Consider the following 12,296-nt stretch of genomic DNA (forward strand, 5'->3'; position numbering starts at 1 on the left):
CAAGCCTGTAGGGGCATTTTCCTAGTGGTTGATGCTGGTGTACCATGCCTGAGCAGGCGACCTGGGTTGTATAAAAGAGCATACTGAGCAAGCCGTGGGGAGCATTCTTCCACAGTCTCTGCTTCAGTTCCTTCCTCCAGGTACCTTGAGTTCCTGCCCTGACTTCCCTTCATGATGAACTACAACTTAAGATGAAATAAATCCCTCCCTCTGCAAGCTGCTTTTGGTTGTAGTGTTCATCACAGCAAAAGAAAGTAAATAACAGAGAAGCTGGTACAGTACCATGGGGTACTGCTGTGACACACTTGACCACGTTTGTTTTGGAAGAGCTGTAGTAGCATTTAAAACTCTGAGCTGCAAAAAACATTGAGTACTCAAAGCTTAAAGGCACAAGGTATGCGCACACAATGGGGAGGGGGAGAGAGGCGGAGGGCACATTTTCACATAATTTGATTTGTTTATAAATATTTTCAATTTTTAAAATTGCTTATAAAACTTAGTAACATGCAATGATTTTTCAGTTCTCCTAGCATTCATCACCCATTTACATTCTCATAAAAGTCTATATTCAAGTTATAATTTTTCAAATTCTTAACATCATAGGCCATGGTGTTTCTTCCTTTTGAGTGTAGTCATAGGATTCAGGAAACGGAATTCATTGTCATCATTTGATGGGGGAGCTAACCCTCTACTCTACTCCTCACTATTAACATTTTCCTTTTCAGACTGTAACCTACAATGCCTGTAATACTTTAAATATATAAATGAGGATTCAGGTCTTTGTTCCTGGAGCAACCGACAACTTCTAATGAAACCGTGGAAGTGAAGGCCGTGACTCTCGTGACTAGGTCACGGAAAGCACTTGCCGTGGAAGTGAAGACCGTGACTCTCGTGACTAGGTCACGGAAAGCACTTGCACTCTACTCTTGGATCCCCTACTTTAAGGAAAGTTAGCTGCCAGGCTATGAGTAGACACCCATATGGCAAAGCCTCCTGCCAAAACTTATGTGAATGAGCCATCTTGGAAGTACATCCTTCAACAAGTGAAGCCTTCAACCTGCAATCCTTGCCTACTTTTGATTTCAACAACATGAGAAATCGTGAGCCACAACCATCCAGCTAAGTCACTCCTGAGTTTCTGATACACGGAAATTGAGAAACCCAGTTATTAAAGTTCAAATAGGCACATTCTTTCAACTTGAAGTAGAATCCTAAACATTATCTAATGATAGGGCCTTGTTGTCTTGACAAGGACTCGTGCGTACTCTCTGTATAGAGATAGCACAAGCACACGCTGACTGGCCGAGTGACTGCAATACTGGAGACTGAATTCAGGATGCATGTATACTAGGCAAACACTCAACCGCAGAGCTAAACCCCTAACCCAATTTTAAGTTTCTAAGTCAAACTTTCTCAAGAGGTCTCCTCACCATGTATCTCTCATTCCTTTGTTTCATGATTCATGTCTCTAGGCGGCTAAACAATTTGTAATTTGCCAGTGTCTAACAGCCTTCCCTCTCTTGCATATTCTAACAGAAATAGTTCAAAGAAAACAAATCTCCAAGCCATTCATTAGACATAAGGACAAAAGGACTCTAGGTGGCTGGTAATATGGCTAGTAGTAAATCCTTCTCTTACTGGTTAAAGTCATTTCTGTTAATAATTCATACAGAAATCTGACTGATTAGAAGTACAACTTCTAGAAAGAGATATTTTATTTAAAATCAACATACTAAAGTATATCTTATCCATTCCTCTATGCTTTCCTATTCTCATCATGCAAATGTGTACTTTTACAAAAGTAACTAAATGTGCATTGCCTTCATTCTTGAAAAAAAACTAATATAACAAAATATTTCAAAGTTATATTCCTAGGATTCTATTCTATACTCATCTGTATTACCTAAAAGTGAATTTAATTATAACTTATTAAATACAGATCAAAACATATGCAAATGCAAAAGATTTTAACTTCAATTGCTTGACTGGCCAATATTTTCTCTAAGTTCAGACCAATTATTTTACACAGAATATATTGCCAGCTCTCAAATATGTAATAAATTTAATTATCCTTAAAAACACATTATAGAACCATAGTAATAAGAACAGTATGACACTGGCACATAAACAGACAAGAAAACAAAAGAATAAAACAGAGACCCAAACATGAGTATTCACAACTACAGCCATCTGGTATTTGACAAAAAGCGAAAAACATACATGAGAAAAGACAGCATCTTTAACAAATGGTGCTGGGAAAAACTGATGTCCATAGGCAGAAGAATGAAATTAGAGCTGCTATGGGATAATGCTCTTGTACCCTGTAAAGATTTGTCAGTTGTATTGGTTTAATAAAACACTGATTGAACTCTAGCGTATGCATTCGCCCGAGGCAAACCTGCCCCCTAAATGGGCTGGCTTAACCCTACATTCAACAAAAACATGGATAATGAAAACATGGTACATATATACAATGGAATACTGTTCACCTGTAAGAAAAATGAAATTATGAATTTTCAAGTAAATGGAAAAGACTTAGAAAAGACTACACTGAGTGAGGTAACTCAGACCCAGAAAGACAAACACATGTTCCCTCTCATCTCTGGTTTCCAGCTCCAAATACTCAACATGGAGTAACCACAGAAACCAAAAGTATAACGAAATTATTGTGTGTGTGTGTGTGTGTGTGTGTGTGTGTTGGGGGGCGGTGGTCAGCAGAGTACAGGTGAGATAAAAACTAGGAAAAGGAGTAACAGGGAAGGGGGTAGTCAACACAGAGGGAGGAGGAAAAGGGGACAAATAACACCAAGATTGTTTGAGAAAGCCTCAAGGAATCATATTATTTTATATTTACCTAAAATTATACATGCTACATAAGTATTTATGTATACACACATACATATTCATATACACTAAAGGAAGTTAAGCCATTTGGGCTGACAATGCTCCCCTCAAGAACTACACACTAACAAAAATCTAGTACCAGGTATAAGGAACTCTCCTTTTGAAAGGTTGGTCAGGACAGTCCAAGCGACTCCCCAGACAATACTTGTTTCTCTCGCAGAAGGTGAAGGTAGGTTGAAGACACCTCACACTTAGGACACAGGACTGGATGACTAGAGCGGGATCTGACCTGAAAGTCTCTTTCCTGATTCCAGAATATATTATGCAAGATGGTAGGGTGGGGATGGGGGCACAACATATAATAGCTGTAATACCTATGAACCACGACAATTACCAGCACGCAAGATACACATTCAGGTGTAATAAGTGGCACTCATGTCAGTGGCAAGCAACAGCTGTATAATAGGACTTAAGGCCCACTAAACATCAGGGCAATCATGATGGGTATAGGAAATCCAGCCAGCTTCCTGGGGCTAGGGAGGTCATGGACCTTAGAAAATAATCTACTATCACACTTCCTTAGACCAGCATAATTCCTTACTCCATTCTAAATCTTATCCTTACACCCACAGAGAAGTACAGCTACTACCCCAAATCAAAGGAGCTTCTCTCTTTAGCAGACAGAAACCATCAGAGAACCGCAACTGGACACAGTGCAGAGATGGACGGACAGTGGGGAGCCCAGCCCTGATGGACACCGCTACACCACTGTTTCTGCCTCTACAGGGAACCTAACAGAAGAGGGAGTGGAAAAACCGTAGGAGCCAGAATACCAGGAAGTCGGCTGTGAAACATCTCTCCAGGAAATGGCTGCATAAACGAGACCAGAGCGATGGTAGTATTAGTGGACATGTTAACTTTTGTGAGGAAATTTTTGTGGGGTCCCACCCCTAGACAAAGAACTACAGGCAACTAATGACTAATGAAAGAGGGATAATTAGCCTCTCCCAGCAATAAGCCCCATTACTGGTTGTCTAACTAAGAATGGCCAGAAACCGTATATACACAAAAACCGAGAATGGGTTCAGCAAATTATGTATGTATGTATACACACACTATATAAAATCAAAGAAAACATATACACTATATATAAAATAGTCAAGGAAGAAGTTGCAATTAATTTGATAAAGGGGGCAAGTGAGAGTGGTTCAATGGAGGGTAGCTAGGAAGGGCTTGAGGGAGGAAAAGGAGGGGGGAATGATGTAATTCATTTCAATTAGAAACATTTTGAAAAGAAAAATAAATATGAACATAAAAATAGATTTCTTGTTTATATACTCAGGGTTCACTAGCCCTTTGGATTGAGATACATAAAAGAAGAAAATTTTAAAATAATTTTAAATTTTAAAGTCTAGTTTTACTTCTATTAAATGGTTATAGCACAAGAAAATGAAATTCATGAGCTATTCAAAGAATTAAATATGGCTTTTACATATGTCTCTCTTTTATTAACAAGGATAATGAGGATCATCACTGAATTGATATTTACTCCTTACCCAGAGCTTATTTCCTTAGGCCTTTTCCATAGTCTGCCCTCAAATACAGTATAATTGGCACAGTATTATTAATTCTTTGGAAATAAGCTAGCCAAGCAAAGGAAGCTGAAGGAAAAAAACAGAAAATGATTTAAATCTAGCATCATTTTTGTCTAACCATCTACCTCAGTTTAAATTTTCATCACTTTGCTAAAACTTTTATCTCATTACATGCTTATGATGCTCACGAGGAGGATGGGGAACCACTAGAGAATCTGGGGAGATGGCTCGGCAGAGTGCTTGTATGCAATCACGAGGACTGGAGTTCTGATCCAAGTACTCAAGTAACAAGCAGAGCACCTGTATCTACCTGTAACCCCAGCACCAGCCGAGGTGGAGGTAGGATTGCTGGGTCTTTCTGGCTTCCAGCTTAGCAGAAAATGCAAGCCCCAGACTGAGAAAAAGACTCCCACCTCTGGGGCTGGGGAGATGGTTCAGTGGTTTAAGATAATTTTTTGCTCTTTTAGAGTACCTAAGTTTGATTCTCAGGGTCTACAGAGTGGTTCACAACCATCCTTCACTCCAGTTCAGGGAAATCTGATGATTTCTTCTGGCGTCTATGGGTACCAGGTATGCATGTGGTGTATATGAAGGAATACAGGCAAAACACTCACACACATAAAACATACAAATAAATCTTAACGGTGGCAGAGAGTAACAGTGGAGGATACTTGGTATTCTCTTTTAGCTCTTATGAGTGTGTAACAGGCACAGGCACCCATACACAAAGAGATGCAGACACACACAAACAAAACAAATCCTTAAAAAAAATCAGGAAATATGAAGCTTAAGCTTTATTTTAAATATAAGTAATTCTATTGAGGAGGGTATGCCATGTTTGCAAACACGGAACTTGGTTTAGAGTTCTAGTGATAAGGGTTGGAGAGAAACGGCTCATTAGTAAATAGTATGCACTACTCTTGCAGAGGATCTGAGTTTGGTTCCTCGTACCTACTTCATATAGCTCACAACCAACTGTAACTCCGGATCAAGGAGATTTAATGCATCTGGCCTCCATGGGCATCTGCATACATGTGCACATATCCACATATAAATACCCACATAAATGTAGTTAAAAATAATAAAATAGAGAGAGAGACAGCTCAGTGGCTAAGAGATTATTGCTTTTACAGTGAACATGGGTTCTGTTCCCAGCCCTCACATGGTGGCTCACACTGTTTGGAGTTACTTCCAGGAGATCTGATACCTCTTCTGACCTCTGAAGGCACTTTGTGCAGACAGTGCACACATATATTTATATACATAAAACTAATTAAAACATTTTTCTTAAAAAAACTCAGTGGTAGGTCATTGCCTAAGAAAGTTGAAACAAGGAAGATATACCGCATATCAGCATTTAAATGTTGGTTTCTGCAGAAGTAATGTTAGGGAAAGAATATCACCTCCTTTCTTCTATGTTCTACCCACTCGAACTGTGAGGGCATATAGACTAAATGCACTCTCTTAGGAGCGAGTCTAACGCACTTCCTACCTTTGACTGCTTATCTCTCAGTGTTCCTAGCTTCACTTTACCATGTGGTTCATCAAGAGTCAAATTATTCTTCCTTTTCTCACTGTCTTCAAGCAAAGGTACACAGCCATAACTGTTATCTGTAAGACAAAATACTTGTACATCAGAACAAAACCCTGGAAAAATAATTATAATAAAAATGAAGCCAGGCATGGTGGCACACGCCTTTAATCCCAGTACTAGGAAGGCAGAAGCAGGCGGATCTCTGTGAGTTCAGGCTACCCTGGTCTACAGAGCGAGTTCTAGGATAGTCAGGGTTACACAGAGAAACCTTGTCTCAAAAAACCCACAACCAAACAACAATGAAAAGCCAACAAACAAACCAAATAAACAAAAACGTATCTCAGTAATTTCAAAAGAATAAATTATAAGTCCTAGTTTTACAATATTTAATATTTATGTAATATTTACCTTGGCAAGTTGCCCTTTTAGAGTTTTTCCTTCCCACTAAACACTTATTTTCCCATGAGCCAATGGTAAAATATACAGAATTCAGAAGTCTAGAATTAATTATGCATTTTTACATCTTACTTATCCACAGCTAAACTAGGAGGGTGATGGGGCTGGGGATGCACTAAGTGCTCCACCCACGCTACACTCCCAGGCCAGTTAAACTTTTAACATCACTTTTTAGGTGTGCGTTTCTTTTTTAAGATAATTATACCTGAAAAAAACTCTGCTATAGAAAAGTAGAAATGTAGTTATGGCTGGAGAGATGCTCGGTTAAGAGCACTGCTGCCCTTCCCAAGGACCCCATGGTGACTCCAGTTCCAGGAGGTCTAACACTCCTTCAGGTTTTGGTAGGTACTAGGCACACATGTGGTCCAGACTCTTAATTCAGGCAAAACATCCATAAACAAAAGTTTTAAAAATTTATTTAAAAAAACAAAAAAGCTATCTAATTTTCATTACTTGTGAACTTTTCTAATTAACATTATGGTTTATCTTTTGCTTTTCTACATATAAACGCAATGTTTTTCTGTACACATGAAATAAATTATATTTATTTTTATATCTTACTTTGCTGCAGACCATGAACCTACTTACTGATGGTAAGTAAATAATTATTATCACTGCTTTTCTTGGCTACCCAGTTGTCTCACTGAAACTTACCTTTTTTGATTATTTACTGGTTTCCTCAAATGACATTTAAAGGGAGAGAAGCATAGGACAGGAATGGGAAGGGCACAGCACATGTTCAGCTATCTGGGACCTCAGAGGCCTCTTCTGACTTTTCATCTCTAGAAATCTACGGTGACGTACAATGTATGTCCATCTTCCAGCACCTGCACACCTCGTCTTATCCTTTTAGGGCTGATACTTTCATCTCAAAGGCACCAACTTTTTAAAAAGCTTTCTGTTATACACCGGCAAAGTGCCCTCTAGGAACTTTTATCAATCCAAGGTTTCAGCCTATAGACTTGTGAGTGTCCACTTCTCCGTGCCTACAAATTTCAATTAAATAATCATAATGTATAGTTGTACTATGCTTTCTGCATCAGAACTAATAAAGCACAAAAATAGAAAAACTCAAAATTTACCTTTTCTCTAAACTTCAGAAATACATTTAAAAAAGGAAGAAAAGAAGAAAGGAAAATACCTCGACTGGAATCCACCAGAAGTAGCTGTGATTTTAGCTTGTCAATAAGAGTTTGTTGAAACGAGAGCTGTTCTTGTTGCTCGCGTATTCTTTGTTCATAGTTCTCAGTCTGAAGGGAAAAAAAGCCCAACCCAGTTAGCCTGATACTCACTGACAGATGCATTTACTGTCTATTAATAAGCACAGGAGCTGCCTGAAGCCCAGGTCACTGAAAAACCTATTAACAGGTCACTGACTGGCTCCAGGGACTGACTTGTGATCATCATCATATCAGTAACTTAAAACAATTAGAACACTATAAAATTTTAAAAATTGCCTTATTCAAAGATTTCAGTCAAGAGATTGACACTATGTTTTCTTGGTCTTTCAGTAAAGACAAATGTACTGTAATTTGAAATTTAATACTGGTTAAGTAAGAAAAAAACTTAGGTGGATTTTGCATTAAAGTTGTGCTTTAAAAATACATATCAGTCTTAAGACAAACTTTTATCTTTTAAATAAATACTGAAATTAATTTTAGAGTACAAACCCACAACAGAAGTAGCTAGAAGTAAATATTAAGAAAACCAAAAGAACAAATATGGATTCTGAAAGTATAGTGTCCAGAAACAAGAATACCAAGGTTAACTTTTATTATATAAAAATATTACTTATAGATTTTAAGTGGCATAATCCCCTTATATTTTTATTCCACCCATCTTGTTACTTTATTATATCGCTTGTGAAAACAACAATGAAAATGACATATGTATTAGGAATATAGACATATAGATTATGTTAATCTTCAAGAAAAACCTGAAAATGTTGTATAACAACTAATTAGTACATTCTTTAAAGTTATATTAAGAAACCGTACTATAAAAGTCTTTGCCTCTTTCTACCACTGGAGGAACAAATGACTAAATATAAATTCCTTAAAATATAAAAAGAATTCTAATAATTATTGCAACCTTTGGTATGTACTAGATGTTTGATTTCAATTGACTAAATCAAAAGTTCACAATTAATGAAGTATTATTTTCAGAACCCAAGTAAGCCTAAAGTTCTTTATAAAGATTTGTTCCTTAAGCTTCAAATACAAATCTAAGAAATCATAAATAAAAAACAAAAACAAAGACAAAAAAAATTTAAGAAATCAAAGAAACACACCCAAGTAAAAGAAGGACTTTTATACACAAGACACTTCAAACGTGAATAACTTACAGAGCAGGTAAACAACCCCACTGGCATGTTAACTTTGTATGTTGTGTGAGGCCAATCTTACATAACTTGACATCCCCCACAGGACTCCACAAATTATGTTAAATGTATGCTGATTATCATAAGTAGAAGAAAGAATCAATGCTGAGTCTCAGCATCAGAGAATTCAAGCCCAAGATATTTAAGTCTAAAGCAGAGCCACGCTCCCAGAGTAAGACATCTTATCCTTACATACACTGGCACCCAGGCTGCTGGAATGAGTGTGGTAATCTGACTACAAAAAGGGTGCAAACATTAGTTAGTTCTTAATACCTTAAAATTATCTGGGCTACATACAGTTCATGAGGGGAAAGAATCAGCAATATGTTAAGGTCTTCCCTATGTACTTCATGCATTTAGGACATTTTTATTTCAAAGAACTCAAAATTCTTCATAAACATCAATAAGTAATTTCAATAATTACCTATTTTTCACTGAATCTGGATGGGCATATATATCCTACTGCTGTTCAGTGAGCAAGTAAGCAGATTTAAAAAAGCAGAAAATTAGAGATAGGCTGAGAATAAATGCCTAAATCATTCAAGACTCAGCCCATTCTTCATTTATTATGCTTTCTCCCCAGTTTTAGTGAAGAAACCAAAAGACCATGTATGTTCATTTGGAACCAACTCAGAACACTTCTGCCAATTAATTTTCATCTTCTCTCTCTAGCTTAAAGACACACTTCAGCACATCTGCTTATAACATATTATAATAAATAATGTATTCAATAGCTGGAAAAGTTAATATATCAATGGCTATCTCACATAGAAGTCTTGATCTATTTCTTAAATCAGATGTTAATGTATTTTAAAGTCACATATGCTGAAAGTGTAGTTGGACAAATAGTAGAGCATGTCCTGGTCATTTCATGTAGTTGTTTATGGGAGTTAAAGAATTCTGGTCTTATCTTCATGTCTGATGAGCAGAGACTACTTGTTTCTGTAATCACTAGTATCACACAGTGTCTGGCATATATTGAGGTGCTTGGTATACATTAATTGAGTAACAAGTTAATTAAATTGTTAATGAAATATCTGAGAAATAGATATGCCTTCAAAAATGCCCTGAAGTAATGAAGGGATAATGACCTTGCTTTAGATGCTTGAAAACTAAGTAAAACAAGTTTACTTATCTTTTTTTAAAAAAATCAAATGATTGTGAATAAACAAATAGCATGAAATCTTTTTAAAAGATAAGAAAATCAATGCAAATCACAGCATTTTAAAACATACAATTACAAAGCAAGTGCATTCCAGTACTATCAAAGACCCTGCAAACAGAAAACTCACTAACAACCACATTGAAAATGTACAACAGTAATGTCTTGTCAACACTTCTGTACAGAGCACAGACATGACAGCTAAAACAGACAGAAGAGAAGATGCTTTTGACAGCCAGTGTGTGTGAATGATTCTTTGAGTCAGATGGCAGCAACAAGTTACCAACTAGGAGATCTGCATGACAACTAACCATCCATCTGTATCAAACACCATCTGGCCGAGATGACTCTGGCTTCTGTGTTCTTGACACTCCTTCTAATTCCAAAAACTAGCAAAACAAGTGGTCTACCAAAATCTAAGAAGTAAACAGGTATATAGGTACTTGTGTCACAAAGGGTTGTGTATTCTTTCTTAGTGTTCAACAATTAAACATGATGGAGATCAAATGTATAATAACATATATTGTCAATTTATATAAAAGGGTTATTCAAGCACACTCTAGAATCATTAATAAAGCAAAACCTTCATTTTAAAAATTATTCTGACACTGGAGAGCTGGCTCAGCAGTTCATAGCAAAGGCTGCTCTTGCATAGGACTTGGGTTAGGTTCCCAGCACTCACATGGCAGTTTACAACCATCTGTATCGCTAGTTCTGAGGGATCCAACGCCCTCTTCTGGTCTCCGTAGGCACCAGGCATGTGTGTCATGCAGGCAAAGCATTAATATACATGAAAAAATTCTAATAAAAAAGACTTGTTCTTTTATTAAGGAAAAATTTCAGCCTGTCCTCTTCAAAACTATGCTACCATATTTCCAATAATTTTGGACATACAGCTGTTCAAGTTTTCATAAGTTTCATAAATATTAAGATAGAGTTCTGTTAGTTGAATTTTTTCTATTGCAGATATTGGATGCTCTAATTTTCCATATTTCCCAAGATGTTTACTTCCTATACTGGGAGAGAGCTTCAAATGTCTGTAAGCCATTTATAATACCCTACATTGCTCAAATATTATTTCAATTATCTTCAGCATTAATCCCAATATTCTGAAAAGACATTATGGCTTTCTTCCAATGATTTTTACTAGGGGATTCAATAAATGTTGAGTGGATAAAACATAGTCTCAATTTAAAAACATTTTAAATTGCTCCAAGATTAAGGGATATGAAAGTTTTATTGTAGGTTCTGTTTGCACAAAAAATGCTCTCCACAGGAAGCACCACAGTTCATGAAGGAAAATAAATACTACATCAATATAGAGCAGTTTAAACAAAAGTTAATACACAGTCTATTTTTAAAAATCTGTCATACAACTTTAGTAATCTGAGCATCAATTTTACTATTTTTTTAGCATACAAGATCATATATTTTTGACTTGCACATAGCTCTTTCTTCAACCATTCTTTGCATACTACCTTAATAAACTCCCCACCCCAACCACCCACTAAATACGAGCACTTATCTAAGACATATTGAGTTAGACAGATCAGATTATCAGTTTGATTATCTACTGCTAGTACTGTCATCCATTTCTCAGGATAGTAAGTGGTGAACCATACAAAACTACTTTTAAAGTTTTGGTTCCAGAGTGGGGAGTGATTCTGCTAGGAGTCAAACAAACATTCTGTTGGACTGAAAGCTCAAATCCCCGCCCCACCCCACCCCACCCCCCAGCCACTTTGTGCTTCTGATATTCTTAAAAGCCAACAGGCTAAGAAAGGACTAACAGTGTTAGGCAGGTGATTGTTCCAGATTATCAAGGAGAAACTGGATTGCTTATCCACAATGGAAGTAAGAAAGATTATGTCTAGAGTGCAGGAGATCCTTTAGGGTGTCTCCTGGTACTACTATATCCTGTGATTGAAGTCCATGGGAAATTACAATAGCCCCCTTGGGATTGAAGGAATGGGTCATTATGCCAGGAAAAGAGCCAAGACCTGCTGGAGTTCTTGCCAAGGGTGGATGAATTACAGAATGGGTGTAGATGAATATAGTTATAAATACCAGCTAAGGCCATGCAACCAATTGCAGAAATGAGGATTATAACTGAAATGAGTGGTTCTCTCATATTTTATAAAGAATGCATTTGTAAAGATATTTATATTTTCTTTATTCAGTTTTTACTTGTTACATAGCATCAAATAAGAGAATATCAATAATTATTATATTTACATTTTAGATACTAAGAGAATGTCCTTCAAGGGATACTGCCACATATTCTAAACTTATAATGTATTTGTGGTTGTATGAGGGGCAGTTATA

General features: G+C 36.8%; 1 protein-coding gene across 3 annotated transcripts in view; it reads right to left on the bottom strand.

Annotated features, from left to right (window-relative positions):
• Window positions 1-12,296, bottom strand: part of Tank (TRAF family member associated NFKB activator) — a 79,281-nt gene that overhangs the window by 21,556 nt on the left and 45,429 nt on the right. For all 3 annotated transcript variants that reach the window (XM_075985055.1, XM_075985054.1, XM_075985056.1), the window contains exons 3-4: window positions 7,571-7,679; window positions 5,932-6,050 (exon numbers count right to left, since the gene is read on the bottom strand). In XM_075985055.1, coding sequence (XP_075841170.1) covers window positions 5,932-6,050; window positions 7,571-7,679 — 228 coding nt within the window. The remainder of the gene's footprint in view (window positions 1-5,931; window positions 6,051-7,570; window positions 7,680-12,296) is intronic.

This window comes from Microtus pennsylvanicus, chromosome 9, assembly GCF_037038515.1.
Source record: "Microtus pennsylvanicus isolate mMicPen1 chromosome 9, mMicPen1.hap1, whole genome shotgun sequence".
In the NCBI taxonomy this organism is placed as follows: Eukaryota; Metazoa; Chordata; class Mammalia; order Rodentia; family Cricetidae; genus Microtus; species Microtus pennsylvanicus.